Below are 25,580 nucleotides of genomic sequence, written 5' to 3'. Positions count from 1 at the left end.
AGGATATAAACAGGCAGTTTTCAGAAGAAGAAATCTAAGCTATCAAGAGTCATGTGAAAATAATGTTCTAAATTTACTATGAGAGAAATAGAAGTTAAAACAACTCTGAGGTACTACCGCACACCCATCAGATTGGGTAACATGACAGAAAAATAAAATGACAAATACTAGAGGGGATGTGGAAAAACAGGTACAACAATGCACTCTTGGTGGAGCTGTGAACTAGTCCACCCGCTCTAGAGAGTAATTTGCAACTATGCCCAACAGGCTATAAAACTGTGTATACCCTTTGACCCAGCAATATCACTACTAGATCTATACCCTAAAGAAATCAAAGTAAAAGGACTAATACATACAAAAATATTTAGAGCAGCTCTTTTTGTGGTGGCAGAGAATTAGAAACTGAGGGGATGCCTGGCAATTGGGGAATGGCTGAACACTTTTAAGTTGTGGTATATGATTCTGATGGAATATTATTGTGTTGTAAGAAATAATGAAGGAGATGGTTTTAGAAAAACCTGGGAAGATTTATATGAACTGGTACAAGGTGAAATGAGCAGAACCAGGAGAACATTGTACAAAGTAACAGCAATATTGTGGCAATAATTAATTGTGAAAGACTTAGCTACTTTGATCAATATGACAATCCATGATAATTCCAATGGACTCATGATGAACAGATACTATCTGCTTCCAGATAGAGAACTGATGAACTCTGAGCATAGGTTGAAGCATATTTCTCTCTTTCCCTCTCCACCTCTCCCCTTCTCCCCATCTCCCTCTCTCCCTCTCTCCTTCCCTGCTTCCTCCGCCCACATGGCTAATGTGGAAATATGTTTTGCATGACCTCATATGTAAAATAGGTATCATATTTCTTGCCTTCTCAGTGAGTAAGGGAGAGGTGGAGGGAATTTGGAACTGCAACTAGAAATTTAAAAGAAAATTTGAAAAAAACAACAATGAAAAGGATAGCTTCAACCAGGGAAATTTGTATGATCCAATTTAGAATGAAGTGCGCAAAGCCAGGAGAATAATTTATATAGTACAATATTATGAAGAAAAATAATTTTGAAAGACTTTAGAAGTTCAAATGGCACAGCAACCAAACACGATGCCAGAGAACTGATGATCAAGAATGTTACCAGTCTTCTGAAAGAGAAGTGATGGACTAAACATGAAGAAAAAGAGACACATTTTTGGACTTTGCCAGTGCAAGAATTTGTTTTGCTTAACTATGCATATTTAATACAAGGTTTTGTGTGTGTGTTTGTGGGGGTAGTGGTGAGAAGAGCCATAGGGAGAGAAAATAAGCACTTGTTGGTTGGCAAAAATCAAATATTAATTAAAAGAAGAAAATGCTGGTTAACTTGATTTAAATAGAGCCTTTGTTGTACTTAGCCCTTGGGCATTTTCAAAGGAATCCCAGTCTCTGATAAGTGCTGACTTACGTGTCAGGCCATGGTGTGGAGAGGACTGTGAGCTACCTACCAAAGTCCTTGAGAAGAATTTATGGAAAAACATGGACAAGTTGGTGCCAGTGGGAGATGCCATAATGGGAGAGTTTGTGATATGAATGTGTGGAGGGAATTCATTCCCACACTGGTGAAATCACTGTGAAAATTAGGGAAGTATTTCAATTTCCTGAATTTGGTTCTAATATACTTCAGCACTCTAGGGACTAACTAAACAATGTAATCATCTGCTACTGAATTAAAAATGTGCTATTTATGTGACCAGGTGTCTATATATAGTATCATTTCAGTTCATGTAAGTATATAGTGACACTTCAAGACCTCAAGATGTTTTCCTGTTTCATTTGGGCACATGGGACCACCTCTTTTCCTGAGATGATAAAGGGCCTTAGTTTTCATAGGCAAACGACTTATATTTAGTGTCTGGAGATAAAAGTTAAAACAACTGTTGAGATATACCAAAATTAATACTTTATTATTATAATTTTTTAAAATAACATTGAAATGTTATAGTTTTTAATGTAGTATATTTTTAAAAATCTTATCAACATATCTACTCATGTATTTTGCTTCTTACCTTTTGTTTCAGCCTCTTAAATGTTGCTTCAGGGCTTCAGCCACTTTCCTTTGCACTAGGATTATCATTTTTTTTTTTTTACTGTTTCTCAGATTTAATATTGTGTCCTTTGTAAGGTTTCAGCTAACTCCTCTCTCTTTTTCCCCTGGAATTTTTGCTCCTGGGAGATGAAAAACTCTTAGTTTTTTCAACTGACACCCTGGTACTCCCTTAAGTCTTCCTATATCTTATTTTCCTCCAGCTTAAACATGCTTTTTCTCTTAACCTTTTCTTCCCGGTCTAATTCTTGAACATTTTTTTTAATACTCCTGTTAATCTCTTCTGATAAGTCCCCAATTTATCTGTCTGCTTAGATGTACACAGGCTTGGATCCTTACCAGATGTTGTTGGCCAAGAAGTTTCTCTTCTTTTAGAGGTTTTTTTTTTGACAGACTACTTTTTGCTAGTTATCTCCTTAGAGTCTATTCTGAATTAATCCAATGTCTGCAGAGATGTCTTTTTATTCCAAATTATAACCTTTTATTTCTATAATCATAACTTCAATTAACTTCCTTTTCCACTATCACTCCCTAGGATCATTTGAATCCTAGATTTAGAGACCTTATAGGCCACCTCTTTATTGCTGTTGTAGGATTCTGATTTACATAAATATTGCTTAGACTAAATAAAAAACAAAAAATATATTACAAATTCAAATTATACCACAGGAACAATATATAGCTACAACAGATCATATTTTTTTAAAAAATTGCAATTAGATGCTCAAGGAAAAATACACCAAAAGTAAGCAAAAAATAGAAACAATCAGATTTCTGAGAAGCTAGAGGTGGCAAAGGAACCCCTTTCACAACAGGAATATCAACAAAAAAAATTTTAGAAATTTTTAGGAGCAAACAAAAAACACAATGAATAAACCAAAGAAGTGCCAGTATACTTTTTTTTTTTTAATGTGCTAAAGGAAACAAGGGGAAAAGCACTAAAAATGCACACTGAAAAATTATCAGAAATTAAATCAGATACAATGCCTTCAAACCAGGAGATGATGAGATCATCAAATGATATGGTATAGAGTCTTGGGGGACCTTTGCTGTTAGCAGACATACTGCGGATAAGGATATAGCAAAGGAGACAGAAGGAGAAGGCGGGCAATTGGAAGAGAAACGAGATCAGTGTCATGAAAATTTAGAGAATAGCTTATCAAAGAGAGGAGGATGATAAGCAGTATTAAAGGCTGCAAAAATGTCAAGGAGAGTTAGGATTGAGAAAAAGCCATTAGATTTGACAACTAAGAGATTATTAGTAATTTTGGAGAGGGTAGTTTTGGGTGAGTGTTGAGGTCAGGGGCCAGACTGAAAAAGGTACTATGATAATGGATAAATATGAACATGGTTTAGTTTTTGCATTTATAAAAAGTAATAAACATATATGTTGGTCATCTCTGGTACTTGATGGTGGTCAAGACAGTTTTCTTCTACAGTTTGGGGAGGGGAACAGGTTAAGGTTTCTTTATGGGTTAAAATATAAAAAATAATTTAAATGGATAGTATAATCTAGGTCTTAATTTTCCATGAAATGCTTCAGAAATGTTGTATTCCTTTCAGTGATTTGTTCCTAAACCTTTAAGATGGAAATATGGTCCCATGAAAATTGAAAATTCAGCTTTCACAGAAGCTGAATCTAGTCTGGAATTTTATCTATGGAGAATGTTAGGTTAAAATCCACCATAGCCTAAAGCTTCTTTAATTTTTATATCCAAGATGAGATAAATTTTCTAATTGAGTTGCATTAATCTTCTTGAAACTAAATGAATAAACTCCTGGGAGATTAAAGTCCTATTGAAGATTAAAATGCACTTAGTAAGACCAGTGAAGTTTTTTGTCCTCATTAATGAAGAAACACATTTGTGGAATTCATAGAACAGGAATGGCCTTACCTGGGGCAAAAACATTGATAATTTAGTGTCTTCTGTGAAAAGACATGAAAGAAGTATGACTGATTGCTTTTTTGGGGATTAAATTAGGAGTGTTAAATGAAAAACAAATCAGGTAACTCATTGAATAAGCTAAGATTAATTTTATTTTTCATAGGTACCATTTTCATAGTTGCTTATATAACAGTCTGATGCAAGAGAAATAAACCTCCATTACAATAATTACAGTCAAAACTCTAATCACCACACTTCAGAGTAATTTTTTTATGTAAGCATACTTTTAAAATGGATAAATGTATCTAATTTCTGATATTTGTTTATTTCTAACATAATAATGCTAATTGTCTCTTTAAATGACATGGAATTCAGCATCTCTCCTAATAAACCTTAAGAGGCAAAATATAATAGACAAAAATTGTGCTGGGATAGATACCGAGTCCTATATCATCTATTATTTTCACCTTCAACTTTGATAAAAGTATAAAGAACACATACACTAAGGTCACAAGACACCTAATTAAATGTACAAGATTCCTCAAGTCACTCCTCTGCTCACGTTTCAATGGCTTACTACTAATTGCTGGATAAAATCCAAACTTTTTACTCTGGCATTCAAGACCTTCTATAATCTGGTGCCAATGTACCTTTTCATCATCGTTACCACACAATATTCCCCTCAGACCTCCAAGCCAACCTGAATTACTATACTGAATTTAGCCATTTCCAACACTTTCCCACCACTAAGTTTTTATTCATGGTCTTTTTTACCTTTGGAATTTTCCTTCCCAGGCCCTCTCCATTTTAGCATTGAATCTGTTAAAATGCTTCTAGAACCTATTCAAATGCTCTTTCCATCAAGCCTTCCTCAATTAACTCACTCAGAAGTTCCTCCTCTTGCAGAAATCAGACCATACATAGCCTTTTGTTTGTACTTAAAAAAAATTTACCAAGATCTATTTTGTTTGATGTTACTAACAACAATACCACCAATTCACAATCATATAGCAAGTCAAGGTTCATAAAGAACTCTCTCCACAACCACCTTAGGTAGTGCAGGTATTATTCCCAAGTTATTATTTCTTTTTTTGTGTGAGGCAATCAGGGTTAAGTGACTTGTGCAGGGTCACATAGCTGGAGAGTATCATACGTCCGAGGCCGGATTTGAACTCAGGTCCTCCTGACTCCAAGGCTGGTGCTCTATCCACTGTGCCACCTAGCTGCCCCTTATTCTTAAGTTAGAGATGAAGAATTTGAGTCTCAGAGACTTACCTCTGGTCAAATAGCTAAGAAATATAGGAACCAGGGCACAGACCTAGGTCTCCTAACCCCAAGTCCTTTGCTCTTTCCGCTAGGCTTCTGGTAATTTATGCATTTGTTTTCTCTCTCTACTAGACTATGAGCTCTATAACTTCCTTGGTTTTGTATTTTACCCTAGTGCCTAGCTTGTAGCTTTGCATATAATAGGCTCTCGGGAAACATTAAGTTGAAGTAATTGCTTTGATATCTTTTGTCCAATTTCATTTCTCCATAATTTCAGTTTTGTAGATTAAAATTATGGTACTTAATTTTATGGCAGTTCTGACCTTTTGGCCAGAATTGAGGGGGTTAAAAGTTGACTGGATTTGAGGAAAACAAGTTGTTTTTTTTTAAAATTATGGTTTTTGCAACTACTTTCATTCTTCTCTTGTGGCAAGGTGAAAGGTAGAGGCTTGGATGATAGTGATAATGATGATGATTGAGCATTTACATAGGTCTTAAAGTCTGCAAAATGCTTTACCTATGTTTTCATTTTTGGTCCTCATCATAACCCTGTGAGGTGGGTGCTTATTATGTTCTCCATTTTACAGATAAAGAAACTGAGGCTAAGAGAGGTTAAATGCCTAAGGTATTATTTGCACTCTAGCTTTCCTGTCAGCAAGGCCAACACTCTAAACATTGTGCCACTCTTGATATAGTGGCACTGACTCCAAGCATTTCCATGTCTTATTTGTGGAACTCTGACAATCTATCTCCTTCTCCAGGCAGGCACAGTGCATCAATAACACAGAAATTCTGATTAAGAAACTATGAAATTTATATTTTCTTTTAAGATGTATGAATTATAAAATAACCAACAATGTGCCTAACAGTGAAGTTACAGAATTAGCATCTATCTACCTACCACCTGTGTAGGTATCTCCTATACAAATTGAGTGATGGTCATTCAGATTCCTCTGAAATATTCCCAGTTACAGGAAGCACACTACCCCCAAAAGCAAGAACATTCCATTTTTAAAGAGTTCTTCTTAAAGTCCCACTTTTTTTTTTATATTGAGCCAAAATCTATCTTAGTTTCTTCTATGTTCTCATTCCGCCCCTGGAAATACACAAAGATAGTGTCCTTCAAACACTTGAACATAGTATCTAGGTTTTCTCCTTATATCTTTCTTCTAAGATAAATTCCCAGTTCTTTTCATGCCCAAAGGGCTATAAAAATGTGCATACCATTTGACTGAACAATACCACTTCTAGGGCTGTATCCCAAAGAGATCATAAAAATGAATGAAAAAACCCACATGTACAAAAATATTTATAGCAGCTCTTTTTTGTGGTGGCCAAGGATTGGAAATTGAGGGGACTCCCATCAATTGGAGAATGGCTGAACAAGCTGTGGTATATGAATGTAACGGAATACTGTTGTGCTACAAGAAATGATGACAGGCAGACCTCAGAAAAACCTGGAAGGACTTATATGAATTGATGACAATTCCAAAAGATTCATGATGGAAAATGCTATATACATCCTGAGAAACTATGGAGTCTGAATGCAGATTGAATCACACTATTTCCTCTTTGTTTTGTTTCTTTTTTTCTCACGGTTCCTCCCATTTGTTCTAATTCTTCTTTACAACATGACTAATGTGAAAATATGTTCAATAAGAATGTATATGTAGGCTCAGATTCTTATACTCTAGCCAATGGCTCCAAATACTCAGATTCCTTAAGAGTCTGGCTAATATGGTGGATCTTTAATAAACCGATGGTGAGGGGGAAGGGAGGGAGAAAGAAAATTTAAAACTCAAAAGCTTATGGAAGTGAATGTTGAAAACTAAAAATACATACATTTAAAAATTAAAAAAAAAATTCCCAGTTCTTTTAACTGTTTGTCATAGGATTTTCTCCCCAGATGATGATGTCTGTCACAAACTCTTAACATGCTACAGTTTTCCAACCCCTGTTTTAAAATGCAGTGCCCAGAATTGGACACAATATTTCAGAAATGTTCTTACTAGTTCAGAGTACATTAATGCAGTCCAAAAATACATTAGCTTTTTCCCTCCCAGTCACTACACACTGCTGGCTCTTATCGAACTCACAGTTCACTAAAACCCCTAGGTCTTTTTAAAGTGGACTTTTATTAGGCCCAGGCTCCCATTCCCAAGAACCTCCCCCAATTCTCTCTCCTTCATCAAATTTAGTACTTGCATTTGAGTTTTTGAACCTGAGGGAATTATGCCTCATTGAAAAGCAAAATGGTGTCATCTTTTAGTTGATGGAGGTATCTCCCCAATAAATGTTTATTTTATGTGAAAACTAGCTAACTGAAGCAAATGAAGTTACACTTACTCATGTGCAATTTTAACTGCTGACAAGCTCAGGTTAGAGGTGAGAAAATCTGATCAGTAGTTAAAATATAACAATGAGGAAAATTTTGAAAATTGCTATAATGAAAAATAAATTCAAAAGGAATAACTCTTTGGAAGTGACCTAACAGACATAGCTGATTATAACATATAACTAGTAAATTTAGTAGTATAATATTTTAATGCCAGTTTCCTTTCATGTAGTCAACTAATGAAAAAGACTTTTTATAACCCTTCAATTAATCAGATATATCTGGTTCAGATTCTATTATGTACAATCAATCTAATATTCCTATTGAATTTGCTAACTCATTTTAATGTTATTTTCAATTCTTTTGATTTCCAAAAATCTAAGAACAAGGAGAAAAATGACAGTTATTTGAAAAATCTTTTCTAAATGGAAACTTTATTTTTCAAAGAGGTTTTTAGGTGAATGTCTTTAATTTAAATAAATTTAGATGTTTATCATTTTAAGATTTTTAATTTCAGGGGAAAAAAAACACTTGACATTAATCTTTTGAAACCTGGACACAATAATGGTGGCAAGATGACTTTAGATCTTTTTTTAAAAGCATATAGAAAACAACCTATATATCTAACAGTGGAGAATACCTGGATAAATTATGCTATATTAATTTAATATATTTAATTTAATTATTTAATATATTTTAATTTAGTATAACATAATATAATGTGATATAATTATATATTTTATATTTAGTTATATATCATATGTACTATATTATATGGGTTACATATAATATATAAATAATTATATATAACAATGATATAATTAGTTCGATACATAATGGTACTATAAAAACATAAAGCATACAAGGAAACATGAATAGACTTATTTGTTGTAATATAGAGCAAAATCATCAGAAGTAGAACTGTATTTATACAAACTATAGTTATATAAAAAAGGAAAAGGGGAAAAAAAAAGAAGGAAAATAGGGTTGATAATGGCAGGACTTCAGGAAGGCCTGGAAATAGACACAGAATATTTTCCTGGGCTATTTAATTCTTTTGGTTCAGAACTGTTTTAATTTGAGAACCAACAGAGAGCCAAAGTGCCACCCCCATCTCTACCTCAAGATATTAGGGGGATCAGAAGAAAACCTTCAGCATGTTGAATGAATCCCTTTATGAAGAGCAGCTGGAAATACATGAATAAGAATCTCATAGAATGATAAGTGTAGAGAGGTTGTAATCTGTGTCAGTGGACAGAGTACATATACCAAATGAAAGCATACAGCCATTGGAAGATGGTGAAATTCGGAGGATCAGAAAATTGTTTAGAAGAGTGGTGTCAGACTCAAATAGAAAACAGATCCCTGTAAGTTACACATTAACTTAGAAAACCTCAAATTAACATTGTCTATGTTGTACTGTATTTATATTCATTTTTGTTAACATTTCCAAATTACATTTTAATCTGGTTCAGGCTGTACTCAGGAATTTTGCTGTGGGCCACAAGTTTGACACCTCTGGTTTAGAATGATCACCGAGGGGGATATAAATTACTACATTTGAAATGCTAAGGCAAGCTATTTACTTAACTATATTTTCTATTTTTTCTACTTCAGCAAAATGGTGAAACCACCTTCTAGAATATTGAAACATTCCCATATTTCAAGTTTTTGTCTAGGGGAAAAAAAAATACCACATGACTTGCAAATCATGTCAATGATTTTTTGCCCTCCTTTATCCAGACCTGTGATTTCAATGGCAAAGAAAATCTCCATTAAAAAAAAAAAACTGTTAGCATAAGATCTGCATGGTATTCAGTTGTGTTTGACTCTTTTCTTGGCAAAGATACTGGAATGGTTTGCCATTTCCTTCTCCAGCTCATTTTACAATGGAGAAGCTGAGGCAAACAGGGTTAGGTGACTTACCCAGGGTCACACAGCTATGAAGTGTCTGAGGCCAGATTTGAACTCAAGAAGATGAAACTCTGGACTTCAGGCTCAGCATTCTATCCACTGAGCCACCTAGCTGCCCCTGCAGCTGTTCTTCAATTTAGAGTCTCAGGGTTGGAACACTGCCTGAGGTCACTGAGAAGTTAAGTGACTTGCCCAAGTTTAGGCCACCAGTATGTACAAGTAGGTGGAACTTAAACCCATGTCTCTCTAATGCTGAGGTCAGCTCTCTATACATTATACCCTGTGATCTCTCCTTGATGAAATATTTCTAAATGCTACTAGGGTGATCCTCATATATAGAGATCCATCTGAGGATATTAAGGTTTCTTCATTGAGAAAGACTAGGATAAAAAGAAAACATTCTTTCCACCATGTTTGACATAGAAGTTCTATTGCTTATGTAATATTAGTATCATTATCACAAAAATGTGCTCATCCTCAAGCAACCAAATTTAGCAATTATATACAAAAATTCTCAATAGTCTTGTTTTTAGATACGATGATACCTGAAGATTAGGAAACAAATGAACCAGCTCTTAAAAGAGCTATTGATTCTCCTGGACCAATGCTGGTAGCAAATGAAGATAAACTGCTGTCAGGGAGTTTTTACATTACTAAGATTATCCTACTGCTTACCCAGCAGACACTCTTTGAATATGTCTCTTTAGGAGTCAGGTAATGGAATCTATGTAAGGAATAAATCAATGAGGCACTGTGTCTTGCAGTACTTACATATGGGTAGACATGTCTGGGGGGAAAAGGATCATAAACTCTATGATAACTCTTCAGTGGGTTCTTTACAGAAGCATTGGAACAGAAGAACACAGATTTACTGTGGAGAATATGTATTATCAAGCATCAAGAAACACCAACTCTATGTTTCCATCTGAGAAGTGGTCTGGGCCAAATCTTGGTGCTCATGTGAAGCTTGACTCACTATTTGCTTGAGATTTTTCTGTGACCTCAATAATATAGTTAAGCATCCTAGGGATAGAATTTCGCTCTCTTCTTGGCTAATCATCCCCGCACTGTCACCAAAATGCACTTAACTATGGGCTTGTCTTTCCCCTCCCCCAAAGTCCTTGAGTTTTGATTTGATTTTTTTTTTAGCTATAAAGGCAAGGAAGTAAAAAATGCAATTTTTATGATCTTCCTGAAAGGACAGAGAACCATCTTGTATGGAATCCTTGGAACTTTATTTAAAGATCATTTAGAACGGCCAAGTCCACGATGGATTCTAAGCTTCCAAGTCTACACTACAATCCTACACATTGCTTAGGAAGAAGGCTCCAGGTTGCATGTGGCTTAGCTACCACCTTAATGGTGAGAGACAAGACCTTCACCTCCTTCTATCTTAAGTATCAAATTCCAACTGCTGTCCTGCATTCCAAAAAATATTTTCTGGTACCTGGCTCTTTTAACAATCCCAAGTGATAATTATGCTAATAACAATCACTGTGTACTTTCCCTTAAAATACAGTTCCACATATAATACATGCACATGGTTAATTACATATGAATGCTCTTCACTATATCACTCCAAGATGGTCATTTTGTTGCATGAAGTCCTACAGACCACAGAGAGTGGTCAAATATTTACTTTGTGGACTGATAGGGCACATACAAGAAAGCAGTATTACCAGGAAGAGGAATTATATCACATGATACATTAGGTCAGGAGTTTTTAACTTTTTTTTTTTTGGTGTCATGTACCCATTCCTAGAATAATGTCCTTAAACACACAAAATAAAATATATAGGATTGCAAAAGGAACCAATCATATTGAAATAAAATTAACATATTTGTTAAAAAAAAACAATTTCAAGAATCATAGGCTAAGAACTCCTTAGGCTAGGGCCTAAACAATGAGCATAGGTAGCCTAAGTGATGATAAAGCAGAAAAAGTTAACTGAGATATTTTAGAATATTAAGGACAAAGCTGAATGACTACTAACCTCGTAGACCTGATGTTTAGCTGTCCTAATGGATCTCAATTAGTAACACCAAGAATGACAGCAGAAATTAGCATTGATGGGGAATACAACCAAATTTAAAGGCTCAGTTCCCTGAAACAGATGCACACAGGAGCCCCAGCAAAGAGACACTGAAACAGATAGTTTACCATGGCAATTTCCAGGGAGAACCAAACATGATCTGTTTCAAATTTGAAACCCAGAAAGAAAGGAAGTAGAGAATCACTGCAGTGATTTAATAGGGCACATACTATTTCCTAGCTTGCCATGGTAGTGAATGTTTGTATATACTGTAAGTTCAAGCAAATCTATTTGTTAGAAAAGAAAGTGTCAAGGTTTAAGAAATATCTTTTTATGCACCACCTTATCTCAGAGGATATAAGTGAAAAGATGTAATCTGGGAAGAAAGCCATAAATAAAAATATTCTAAGGAGGCAGAGCAGAGTAAAAACCTGTGTTGAAAAGGTTTCTGAGTAGAAGAATTTGTCACAATAAAAGAAAAGAAAGAATAAATTGTACTAATTAAGGTACGTAATGGGAGTATTATAAGAGTTTTCTATATAGTGGATGAATCAATATCTTTTGAAGAAATAGCACCCCATGGACCAAGAAACAAACGAAAATATTCACAGGCACAAGCAAGGATGAAGACTCATGTTAAAACTAGAATCAAGGATATTCACACTATTACTTGCTCAAGGATACAGGGGTGGTTGTATATGAACCCAATGTGAAAAAGTTGTCTTTTTGGAGTATGTAACCAAATATGATAGAGCTCATGTCAAGATTCACCTAACCCAAAGACTATTACTCACTCCCAAGTAATATGGGAATAATACCGTGTGAAGAAGTTAGGAATATATCTCTGGTGCCTTTTCAGGTTCTGAGTAGGAAACTGAAAATTTAGGGGCACAGGGGACATTTTCTTCTTCCAGTTAAAATTTATATCTTTGAAAAGAGAAAAAGTGACAGTATTCAAAGATAGTATTTGGGGTACTGGAGTTTTGTTTCTTTGTGCCATATTTTATAATACCCAGTGAACTCTTGACAAAAGATCAGATGCATCTTATGTAGATCATTTAGGTGGAAATCAGCTTACTCATCAATCTAAGATTTTATAATAGTAAAAGGAGGGAATGATAAATATAATCATATGTGCTCCTTAAACTTTCAGTAATTAGATGTGATTGCATGGTGAGTTGTCCAGAGCCATTTAGAGATGGCCATCTTGTTAGAGGGTACTCTCCTGCTTGAGAGTGTGGGGAGCTGTCCAGTAAGGCCAATATAAAGAAAGCAGAAGGTAGGCTAATCTCTTATGTCTAGATATAAAAGTAACTATGTTCCTAGAAAACTGAGAGTGTTACAAATTACATCAGGCTCTTGGTGAAAAGTCAGATTTCTTCCTTTCCCACTCTTCCCCTCCCCATTCCAACAGCATCTGCTATTTTCTGCTTGACCTAGATCCTGTCTGTTTGCCTTTCCCTTTAATATTGTGGTTCTCTGGTATGAACTCACATTTCTAATTTGGAATTTACCCCCAGCTGATTGGGACAAGAGTTATTAAGAAGTGAAGGTCATTTTTTTTTAAGGAACATGAATAAAGCATTTAAAAAAAAGGAATAAAGAAGACCCTTGTGCCAGTTCTGAAATTTGTACCAGTTGTCTGAAATTTGAAAGCCTACTAATTAGATTAAATATAACTTAATGGAGAGGCAGTATGGCATTAGATGATAGGAAGCTGGTCTCAGAGTCAAGTTGTGTTTGATATGTATAGACTGTGAGACCCTGGATGAATCAGTTAGCCTTTTAGTTACTAGTAACACTTTAAGACTATAACTTACATGACAGGTGCCAAGCTACATTTAAAAGCTGAATTTCCCCACAAGGCAACCCCTATACCAATGAAATTATGAATCCAGTCCAAAAAAAAAGGAAATGACTCAATATTACTATTAATTTTTTTCTCATAACTAGTTTTCATTGTTTACTTTCCTATAATGACCAAAAGTCTGGTTGATAGTTGAATACAGCAACATTTTAAATCGACTTGTAAGTCAGTAGGATTTGAGGCAATTAAAAAAAAATTCTTTAGACATTAGTTTTCTTGTCTACAAAAAGAAGACTGGAATGGATGGACTCTAAAGGTGATTTCTGCCCTAAAATTCTGTGATTCTATGACCATTAAGAATATGACATTAAATAATGTTAATATTCTCAGTTTAAGAACAGAATGTAAGGTTTTCCAATTCCACTGAATTATTTTTCTTTAGTCCAACCTAGTAATGGGAGTTTAGCCTACGGAGTGAACACTTTACAAATACACAGTTAATTAACAAACACATCTAAGTGTGAGTCTACAGTTATGATTATTATTTCTAAATTTCTAAGCAGGACAGCTAATAATGTAACAGCAAGGTAGTTGAATAAACTCAGTAATAAGTACCACATGAACTATTGAGGCTTTAATGGGACATTTCTCCTCACCTTTTGTGCTGCAAGATGGAGTGCTGTTCTCTGGCTGTGATCAGCTTTATTAACATCTGCTCCTGCCTTCAGGAGGGCATCTGCACAATCGACACGGTCAGCCAACACACAGTACATGAGAGGGGTTCTCCCAAACTGATCTTCTTTGTCTTTCAGGTCACGGTCTCCTGCAAGGGTGAGAAGTGGCTTGTAATGAGTTGACTGTTCTCAAGAAAGCATACAACTTTTAAATACCTTTAGCTTATCAAAGTTATCATATTGGTCACATAACCAGCAAGATAATGAAATAAGTGCTTTGTGAAAACCTCTTCCACCCAGAACCCTCACAAGAAACTGTGTGCCAGATCTAGAGTAATTACAGCTGATTCCACAAGATGATATAGGACACTGCCTTTCCCTCCCCAACCCAAGATAAAAATCTCAAAGTTACAATGGAGAATTTTAATTCTCACAGCTGTCACTCATCATCTCAATACAACTGATCATATTTGTTCCTGGCAATAAGAGCAAAAAGTCTTGCAGTTCTGACTGAAAATCTTTGGATTGGAGCAGGTGTTAGCAAGCAATAAGGCTAGTAGAAACTAGGAAAATTTTAAAAAATAACTTTTGTTAAAATTGTGTAACCATGAATTTGTGGGTGTTACCTCCAGCTATGGTGGGTTTGTATTCTGGTGGAAGAATGATAATTTCCAGATTGTGAACTATGCCATATGAGCTTTGCTTAAAAGTACCTTGGTGGATCTAATAAATGTAATTTATAATAATTTTGTAATATATTATAGACAACATATTTATAATTTATAAATTTAATTAATTAAAATTTAAGATTAAATTTAATAATTGAAACAAGTCTTTAACTTGTAGGAGAGTAGAGGAGCAAGAATTCATCTCTCCCACTTACTCCACATAAATCATCTGCATTTCTACACATTACCAACAAAACTGAGCAGAAAGAGATAGAAAGAGAAGTTTTATTTAAAGTAATTATAGAATTTATAAAATACAAGGGAGTATACCTACCAAGATACAAAGGAATTATATGAACATGTGAATATTACTGCAACTACAAGTAACAGTAACAAGTCTTTACAGTAACAAGGACAATCTTAAATAATTGGGGAGATATTAATTTCTCATGGGCAGGCTGAGATAATGTAATAAAAATAACAATACTATTTTATTTACATTTTGTATAACTAGAAAAAATTAATTTATCTGGAGAAGTAAATCTTCAAGGAAATAATGAAAACAATTGGGAAGGAAGGGTACATAGCAGTAAGAGATTTCAAACCAGACTATAAGGCAGTAATCATCAAAATTATTTGGTGCTGATGAAAAAATGTCAGTCAGTAGAACGTAACACACAGAAGCAAAAGAACACAGTAGAAATAAACCCAAAGAACACATTAATGAGGTAAGAATTCATCATTTAATAAAAACTGGAAAAACTGGAAAGTTGTTTGGCAGAAATTGGGTATAGACCAACATCTAACACTATATAGTAAAATAAACTCCATATAGCTACATGACAGATACATGTGATATCATAAAGCAAATTAGAGAACCAAGGAAGAAACACCTTTTAAGATCTAGAATGGGGAAGAGTTCACAAATAAACAAAAGACAGAGAAGATCACAGAAGATAACACTGACAATTTTCATTTCATAAATTTTTTTGTTTTTCAATGAAGAGGCGGACCAAAACTAAAATTTGAAGCAAAACAGGTTATTGAAAACAAACTTTGCAATAAGTTCCTGTGATAAAGATCTCTTTATCTAAAATATATTAAAGAACTGATTCAAATTTATGACCATTTCCTTATAAATAAATGGTCAAAAGATATGAACAGTCATATTTCAAATGAAAAAATCTAAACTACCAACAATCACATGAAAAAAATACTTCAAATCACTAATTATTAGAGAAATAAAAATTAAAGACACTCTGAGGCCCAGGTCATATCCATGAGACTGGCAAAATGACAAAAAAAATGCAAATGTTGCAAGGATTATGGAAAAATAGGCACATTACTTAACTACAGTGTTAGTGGAGTTGTGAATTGGTCTAGCCATTCTAGAAAGCATTTTAAAATTATTTCCTTCAAATTACTCAGCTGTGTATACACTTTGACCCAGTGATACCACTGCTAGTCCTATACTCCAAAAGAAACCAAAGAAAGAGGAACAGGGCTGATATACAGGTGTCCTAAAAGTCTTCATGCAGTTTCCAGTTATTCAAGCTTTTACCAAGAAAACCCCAAATGGAGTCACAAAGAGACACAACTGAACAACTACTGCATACACACAGGTAGTATATACGTATGCACATATACTGAATAGCAAATATTAATTTGGTTTTAGAGATTTAAATGTTTTAACAGAGGTAATTGAAATTAACATATATTGTCTGTAGTTTTCATTTCTAATGGATTTATCACAAAGTATTTTAGAGTTATTTAAATGCAATAAACATTAATAAGTGAAAAAAGAGTTTATTAAGTGCTTACTTTGCTAAATGTGGGGGATAAAAACAGAAAAAGTGAGAAACCCTGCTTTCACAGAACTCACACTCTAGTTGGGGTGATAAGTAAAAATGTTAACTTTCTGGACAGATAGAAAAGTTCAGAAGTCATGAGGTTCATCAGCAAGGTGGATGGCAAGGCATAAGGCTACTGAGACTACACCAATTAAGAAATTGAGAGAGGGATCTACAGGGCAAAGAGGTAGATGGTCCCCCATCTCACCAAAACTTATTGACTTTCATCTCATTGAAGTTGTTTGAGCAATTCAGCATCTCAGATGGGTTCTGGGGTGGGCCAGGATAGGAAAAAGGGAGGGAACGGTAAAAGGAGAGGGTAAGGAAAAGGAAAGGAGCCCCTGGTGGTATTATATACTATGTTCAAGGCACTAGGGATACAAAGACAAAATAAAAAAAACAGTCGTCCTCTCAAGGAGTTTACATTCTACTTCCTATACAGACCACAGCTCCCCACTAGACTACATAAACTCCATAAGAGTAGGGACCATGTCCTAGACTTTGCATCTTTCCTAGCATTTGGTAAAATGCTCATGTAGTTGGTGCATAATAAATGTTTGTATTTAATTGAACTAACTTGGTTTCAAAAATCATTTAAAGCTTCCGGAAATTTGTTTGGAAATAGTGATTAAAATGACAACTTTAACGATTTCCACTGTTCTTTCAGAGGAAAAAAAAAATGAAATTTTATGCAGTGTATCAATCCATGAACTGGACTTTGATTTAGGAAAACCTGAATTTAGATTCTGCCTTAGACTCTCACTAGCTCTATGAATCTGGCCAAGTCAACTTCTCTCAGCTTTAGTAGCTCCTATCTGTAAAATGAGAACAATAACCACTCCTATCCCAACTAGTTGTTATGAGGATCAAGTGAGATAATATATAACTAAAATAGGCTGTCAGGGAGGGATTGAACAATGGGGCCCCAGTCTTTTGAGCATGTGCAATTTGCTCTGGCTGGTGCTTATGCATAAGGAGGCTTCGTGTATTCCATATATATATTAGGGATCCTTATTCCAACTTCCACTTGTACCGGCAAGTTGGATCTCTGTATTACGTCTGGCTACATCTTTCCCTTGAGAATCTAGGATGCCCTGAGGAGATAAATATCTATGCCATTTCCTGGCTTCAGAGTATGAGCAGATATTCTATGAATTGGTGGCAACTGAAGAAAGATTTTGTTGAATCTTCACAACTATTTTTGAGCATGAATGGTCCATTCTTTCTTGTTTTTACATGAATTGAAAATCCTTCATGGGCAGTCCATATTAAGGAGAAAGGCCCTTTTTCCTGATGGCACTAGAGGAAAGACATGCTGTGAACCTCTGGATGGAGGAAGCCTTTATTTATCTCCTCACCTGGATCAATATGCAGATTTGAACACACAATATTTGTGGAGACGAGTTTGGTGGTAGCAGAGCCATTTCCACCGACACTGGCAAGTCAGCTCCCTAGGTTGTGGCTAGTCAGAGATTTCCCTCATGGTTCTGGGGGTACTCTGAGGGGCAGTGGGGCTTTTAGAGAGGAGGGCGGGGCTGTCCATCATCCATGGCTGCAAGCAAAGGATTTAGGTAGTTTGGCACGAGGCAGAGCAAATTATTCCTGCTTGAAGGACGGGACCCTCATTGGCCAGTCCCTGCCCTAACACATAAATCAGTTTGTCAGTTCTTAAAGCAGGATATAGATGACTGCTGTTGTGGTTGTGGCTACTACTACTGTTAATATTATTATTAATGAGTACAGACATGAAGAAGAATCTGATCAAATGAGGCTAGGTCCCCAGTTGCCACCTGCAAGCAATCCACAGAGATGAAGATAAACAGGATGCCAACTTGTGGATCCCTGCCCTCTTAGGAAAGAGTCAACAGTAACAGGAAGACTGGCAAGAGGCAGGGCACAAAGCTCCCTAATCCCCAAGATCTGGCAAACTTTCTACCCAGAGTCCACTACCATTCTCACTGATAACTTGATGCAGTGAACAAAACAAGCAGCTGGATCACCAAATCACCACCGATAGGCTTTAGTGCTTTCTTTCGACAGACATCACTTCTTTTGAAGGAGTCACCAGTCACCACCTTTTTTCAGTTCTATAATTCCTGCTACTCTTCTTCTTATTCACATTCCTCTCTGCCCAGGCATGTTGCCAGCTTCCTGCCCAGCAAGCTTTTGTTAAAAGAGGTGTGGTTTCTGCCAGGCATAAAATCACTATTTGCCAGCTGCCCAAGAGTCTGCATAGGAGTTTGCATTAGCATCAAGTCCCGGAAAAATTCATACGTGTTGTAGGTACAGAAACTAAAGTAAATAAAGGAACTTCTAAGGAAAATTATACTGAAGTTAAATAAAAAGTTAACAGAATTACAATTAAATTTAATTATCAGAAATTGAGAGTTCAGGCTCTTAAAATAATTCTTTTGTTAATGATAGGTTATCAGTTACTAAAAATCTTATGTTTGGTATAAACCAACTTGTAATGGAGATACCTAGATTGTTTTAAATACACCATATGTAGCAGACGTTGTCATTGTTCAGTTGTGTCCAACTCTCTGTGACCCTATTTTGGGGGTTTTCTTGGCAAATACACTAGAGTGGTTTGCCATTTCCTTCTCCAGCTCATTTTTACACATGAAGAACTGAGGCAAATGGGGTTAAGTGACTTGCGCAAGGTCAAACAGCTAGTGTTTGAGGCCATACTTAAACTCATGACCTGACCTCATTTAATCAGATTCTTTTTCATGTCTACCCTCATCATTAATAATATTTATAGCAGTAGTCACAGCAAGTCATTTATTTACTGCTTTAATAAGGAGTCCTCTCAATTCCAAGCCCAGTGCTCTATCCACTGCATCATGTAGCTGCTCCATATGTAGCAGAAGCTCTACCCCTAAAAAAATCTAGATGGAGGGGCACTTTCTCTTGGAAGCCTTCCTTGAGGGTCCCCTTCTCCTCACCCAATGCCCTTCCTTTGCTAATTTCCCATAGAATGTTTTGTAATTCTGTATTGTAATATTGTGTACTCCAGCTGTCTATGTGCTTTATCCCCCTTGTAGACTATAAGCTTCATGAAAGCAGAGATATTTTATATAACATTTTATCTTCTTGACGACCTAGCACAGTGCTGTGTGCTCACTTAATGTTTGTTTAGCATTTATATCAATATTTTTATCGTTCAGCCGTTTCTAGTTGTGTCTGAATGAGCACCATTTCACACTAATGGAAGGTCTTGATTTTAATCAATTCAATATTAAAATGATATATTATTTTTTTTAAGGAAATGAAATATGTACACTAGTTTAAATTGATATTATCTTTCTGTTTATATATTTCAGAATTACATAGTAAAACCTCCATTTAAGGAGGCTTTATTACAATAGGCCTCCCTACAACATTGGAATTTTATAGGTTTTGCATTTTATATTTTTATATTTGTGTGGTATGTGAACTGTATGTGAAAATTGGTGGCATTTGTAATTTGCAGGTTCCTCAGAAATGCATCTCTTTTAGGTGACAATTCAGACCTAGTAATTTTATCTAAAGGATACACTGCATCCAATTTTTCAACAGTTCCCCTGGATGGGCACATGCTTTATTTCCCATTAGACTGCAAGCTCCTTGAGAGCAGGGGCTGCTTTTGCCTTTCTTTGTACACCTGATGCTCAGCACAATGCCTGGCACATAGTAGGCACTTGATAAATGCCTGTTGATTTCTTAACCTTGTGAATACGGAGGTAAATTTTAAAGGACAACAGGGTACCAAACAGCTTACTTTATATGATGATAGTGTGTGTTAACCAAATACTTGTCATGGCATTTGTATCATGTCACTGGGAAGCTGGTTTTGCCAGCTTTAATAGTGTTACAGGAAACAAACAAATTGTCTGGTAAAAAATAATACCATATTTTGTATGCATTTCCACAGGATGGTTAGGTTAAAGAAACAATTTTGTCCTGATGAAAACCTTATGATTTAGCAGAAAAGGATTTGATTTCCTCTCCCTGGTGGTGTATATTTGTCTATCTATATCCGTATACACCTATGGGTGTATGTCTATCTGAATACAGACACATATTTATACATATACACCTATGGGTGTATGTATGTCTAGCTACATATACATACACCTATAGGTGTGTGTGTGTATATACATACATGTGATAGACAAGTGGGGTTACATATGTACATGTACCCCCCCCCCAGGACAATGATAAATGCTTATATGTACTGTTAGATTTTGTTGTTAAAAAGGCTGTTATTGTAGAATTTGGTTCTGAGCTGATATCCTATGATGATGTAACAAAAAAGAATAATATGAGAATCATGATAAAAAATACAAGAAAGTGATTTCTCTTATGTATAAAATAGGTATTACATGAATTACAATATTTTTAATCCAGGTACAACCACATATAAACCATGTTATTGTGGTCTTAGTCTCCTAATCCATAAAATGGTGATCAGAAAACCTGTAATACCTGCCTCACAGAGTTCTTGTGAGAAAAGTTTTCTATAATACAGAATGTATCATATAAACATGGTTATAAATCCAATATCCCTAAACAGAATTACAACTAGAGTTACTAAAGTTGAAGAGGTTATGAAAGATAATGCTTGACCAAGTGACAAAAAGAGACCATTAATAAGTCACTCAGTTCCCTGTAGCTTCCAAGGCTGTGTATGGCTTGGTAGTCCTTGACTGATAAACATCTGACATAACAAGATCCCTTGCATATAAGTAATTGTCTCAGTAAAGGATTCATTTGCTTAGCTGGTTTGACCTCAGAATCTTCCCAAAAGCAACTGGTAAGGATTCCAGTGCACTGGAATAAATACCAAATTTGGAGTCAGAATAACTCAGTTCAAATCCTGACTTTGAGATTTACTATTACCACCTATGTGATCTTGGGTAATAACATAATTTCCAAGTTTTAGGTTTTGACTTTTTTTATCTTTAAAACAAAGGGGTTGAACTAAAAAGATTCTTTCCAGTTCTAAAGTTATGTCTATGGTTCCTAACCTTTCTTCTGGACATTGCCCTATTGCCCAAGTTAACCTCTTCATTCTTACCCACTCTGCTGCTTGTTGCCCACATTCATCCTGTCCTGTCACTGGTCAGTGTTCCGACTCCTCCGTTACCTGAACAGTTAGATCTCCCTCACTCGCAGAACTCATTTCCCTTTCCTCAAAGATACACCGAGATTGTACGTCACGCCACAGGCCTTGCGTCCTCAAAGCCCAAAGTGAACTTCGTTTTCTGCAAAGTTCCTCTAGACAGCTTCTCCCTCTTCAAATGTCTTGTATTTAAGTGTCTGTGTGTAAATACTGGGTTTTTTTTTTTGACCTTCATATCCTTAGCGCCTAGCATAGTAGTTTGCACATAGCACATTGTCAAGAAATGCTTGTGTTAGAAGTGCCTTGGATTCTCGGAGCTGGGAAGAACTTCAAGAGGTCATCTAGTTTAACTTGTACTTCAACAGGAATCCTTTTTATAACATATCCTGAACATGGTCAGCCAGCTTCCACTTGACGGCAGATAGGTGACGGCTAGGGGCCTGGAGTCAGGCAGACTCATCTTCCCGAGATCAAATCTGGCCTCAAATACTTAATAGTTGTGTGATCCTGGGCAAGTCACTTAACCCAGTTGGCTTCAGTTTCATCATCTATAAAATGAGCTGGAGAAGGAAATGGCAAACCACTCCCAGCATCTTTGCCAAGAAAACCCCAAAATGGGGTCACAAGGAGTCAGATGTGACTAGGGAAAAAAAAAAAACTGAAAAGCTTCCTTTTGAAGATCTCCAGAAAAGCAAAAGACTCTTTCCATGAAGCTTTTCCTTATATCCCTCTGTTAGTTATTTCCTATTTATCCAGTGCATGGCTTACTCTGTATATACTTGTTTGCATGTTGTTTCTTCTGTTCGATTGCAAACTCCTTGAGGGCAGGGACTATCTTGTGGCTTTTTTGTTATCTTTAGCACAGTGCCTGGTACATAGTAGGTGCTTGATAAGTGTTTATTGATTGATTAATTTAAAAGCAACAAGAAACCCATCACAAGTTACATTTTTTATGACAAGTAACCATTTTTCAAAAGAAAAAAATTAGTAATGAGTGACATTGTTTCACACATTTGTGCAAATCTCTTTAATGTCTGATTTAATAGAAGACAGCTAGATTCTTATATCTGCTAAAGCATAGGAATAAAATCTGGCCTTACACATATGTAGTTTGAAAAGGGAGCAATATCTTAGTAGGCAAATAACATCTCAGTATTATGAAAACCATCTGGACCTTGTCAACCCCTTGAAAGGGTCTTGGAGACCTCCAGGGATTCATGAACCACACAACAGCTGGTTTAAGGCATCCCTGATGAGGGAATGCTTACTATCAATGCAGATCTGCCACATTTCTATAACCTTGCAGTTTTAGAGACTTGCCCAAGGTCATACAGTCAGAACGTTATCATAGGTAGGGCTCGAATCTAGGTTTGTTGTGGGGTTTTTTTTGGGGGGGTGAGCATGGAAGGCATTCAAGGGTAAGCGACTTGCCCAGGATCACATAGCTAGTAAGTGTCAGAGGCTGCATCTCAACTCAGGTTTTCCTGACTCCAGGGGTGGTATTCTATCCACTGTGCCACCTAGATGCCCCAAATCTAGGTCTTTTTCATTCTAAGGGCACCCACCTCTTTGCCCACTATACTAGGGATGGAGAACCTGCAGCCTCCAGGCCACATGTGGCCTTGATACCCCAGGTTCCCCACCCTTCCACTATACTATGCCATCTTCCTATGTAGTGTCTATGAAACAACTAACCTTATGTAGTGCTTTAAGTTTTGCAAAGTACTTTATATGCATTCTCATTTGATCTTCATACCAACTTTGTGTGGTACATTCTACAGATGAAAGAGCTGAGGTCGAGAAAAATTGATTGATTTGCCCAAAGTCACACAGCCAGTGAGACTGAGGTAGGAATCACAAGGAGGTTTTCCTCAGTCCAGCACCCATCCACTACATACCAAACTCAGGTCACTGAGTCACTTAACTTCTCACTGCCCTAGGCAAATATAGAAGACCCTGCAGGGTAGGTGCTCAGCAGCATTAGTAGCAGGAGTTTCTTTTCCTAGAATTCTCTATACAATAAAATCATTAGCCTTAAAAGATTAAATATGAGTTATGAGTTAAATAAGTTTTGGACGCACTATCCGGTGAATTTTACTACCAGTTTCATCTTTATTTCTATTGGGAGCTTTCAAGTTTCAAACAATGTACAAATAAACTTCTGCAGTATGCCTCATTCTTACACTGGGCACTGCTTATGATATTTTAAAAGTTCCTAAAACAGAGGCCTGAAAGTATATATTCATATCCAAACTCAAAGTTACTTTAGCCCTGGTTTAATTTCTCTTAGCTCTTGTCAGATCTGAGGGTATAAGGACAACAGATGGACTGGAAGAATGAGGCAGCAGGGAGTTTTCTACAGTTTGGCAGAAATCTGGAGACCAAGATCTAGTGGAAAAGGATGGTTAGAGCAAGATACAGTCTGGATTTGTGAAAGATCAAAGACAGAAAAGAGAATGGAAACTCAAGATGAAAGAGCAGGGAGTGACAGAGTGTAAGCAGGGCTGAGACAGAAGGCAAAAAACATCACTTACCTGTTTGTTAAACAGTGTGGGAAGGACCAAAGGCAAAAAAGGGCTGGGTCCACATATTGTGTGGTAACTGGATGAGGCACAGTGAGTCACAGGCTCAGAGAGAATGGGCAGAATCAATAGTCCAAAGTCAGGATAAGGGTCAGAAAACCAGAATAGACCAAAGGACTTGAACTTAAAGCTAAAAGTCACAGTTTTTTGTACTTTCTGAGTGAGGCACACCTACACAGCCTTTATGCATACCTCTGATTTCCAAGTAAGTGGACAATAGCTGTGTTTGGACATCTTGATCCTTTGTCTGCCATCCCATTGCCTTTTTCATACTCCTCTGCCCACCCCTCCTCTCTATCTGTAGTCTTCTCCAATTATAAACTTAAAAGCAGGGATGGTGTGTATCCACGGTGCTTAGCATAGTGCCCAGCACAGTGCCACTACTCAGTAATCACTTAATGAATGCTTTCTCATTCACTGGTTCATCTTCATGCCCCCTGGCAAGACAATGAAACCACTTTAAATTTTCATCCTATTTGCATAGTAAATTCTACAAACATACTCTTAGAGTTGCATATTCCACTCTAACTATGCTTATGATGGTTAAAGTTTTCATGATTAACCTAAATCTCTCCTAAGTTAGGAAGTGAAGGCTTATTTTTTTGGGGGGGGGGGGCTCAATGGTGAAAAACAGTTGATGGCTATTCAGTTAATAGCCCTCTAGGTGTCTGTTGACCATTACCAAGTTCCTTTCTCAAAGTCAGTGCCAGCTGGGGCCTTTTAACTCTGTGGGGCCATGGTGGTCTTGAAAAGCAGGTGGTTTCCAGCAATCCCTGGGTAAATAGGTATTAAAAAAAATACTAACGGGGCAGCTAGGTGGCATGGTGGATAGAGCACCGGCCCTGAAGTCAGGATGGACCTGAGTTCAAATCTGGCCTCTAGACCAAACACTTAACACTTATTAGCTGTGTGACCTTGGGCAAGTCACTTAACCCCGATTGCCTCACAAAAAAACAACAACAAAAATACTATAGCATTTTAGGTTTTTTTCTCAGATGCCCTGTACCCCATAGAGCTTTGCCCCTCCTATGTTGCACCTGGATTTTCCTTTCTCAGGCCACAGATAGTAATTTTAATAAAGGAGCCTGATTTGGCTGTGATAGCTCAACTTTTTTCCACACCGTTGCCTGCCTTTGAGGAAAATTTCCAGGTCAAGCTCAGATCCAGGCTTCAGTCACGTTGTCTGCCCTTTAGAATACAAGTTTTGGTAAGCCTCTCCTTTCATTTCTTCTCTCCTTCTGCAGCCCCAATTCATGCGATGGAATAACTGAAACTTTACGAAGTAAACTACCAGTGAAACACCAGGATGGAAGGTTGGAGTAACCTCATGGAGATTGTAATGGGCAGCCTGGCAAGTGGGGCAAGGGTGAG

The 25,580-nt window shown here is 36.4% G+C and overlaps 1 protein-coding gene across 2 annotated transcripts in view; it reads right to left on the bottom strand.

Annotated features, from left to right (window-relative positions):
• Positions 1-25,580, bottom strand: part of LOC114025749 (inversin-like) — a 223,771-nt gene that overhangs the window by 172,933 nt on the left and 25,258 nt on the right. For both annotated transcript variants that reach the window (XM_027839236.1, XM_027839238.1), the window contains exon 3: positions 13,985-14,151. In XM_027839236.1, the coding sequence (XP_027695037.1) occupies positions 13,985-14,151 (167 nt within the window). The remainder of the gene's footprint in view (positions 1-13,984; positions 14,152-25,580) is intronic.

This window comes from Vombatus ursinus, unplaced genomic scaffold (assembly GCF_900497805.2).
Source record: "Vombatus ursinus unplaced genomic scaffold, bare-nosed wombat genome assembly UNPS02014832.1, whole genome shotgun sequence".
NCBI classification, from domain to species: Eukaryota; Metazoa; Chordata; class Mammalia; order Diprotodontia; family Vombatidae; genus Vombatus; species Vombatus ursinus.
Note: the sequence above shows the minus strand (reverse complement) of the source record. Positions and strands in the feature narration are given on the sequence as shown.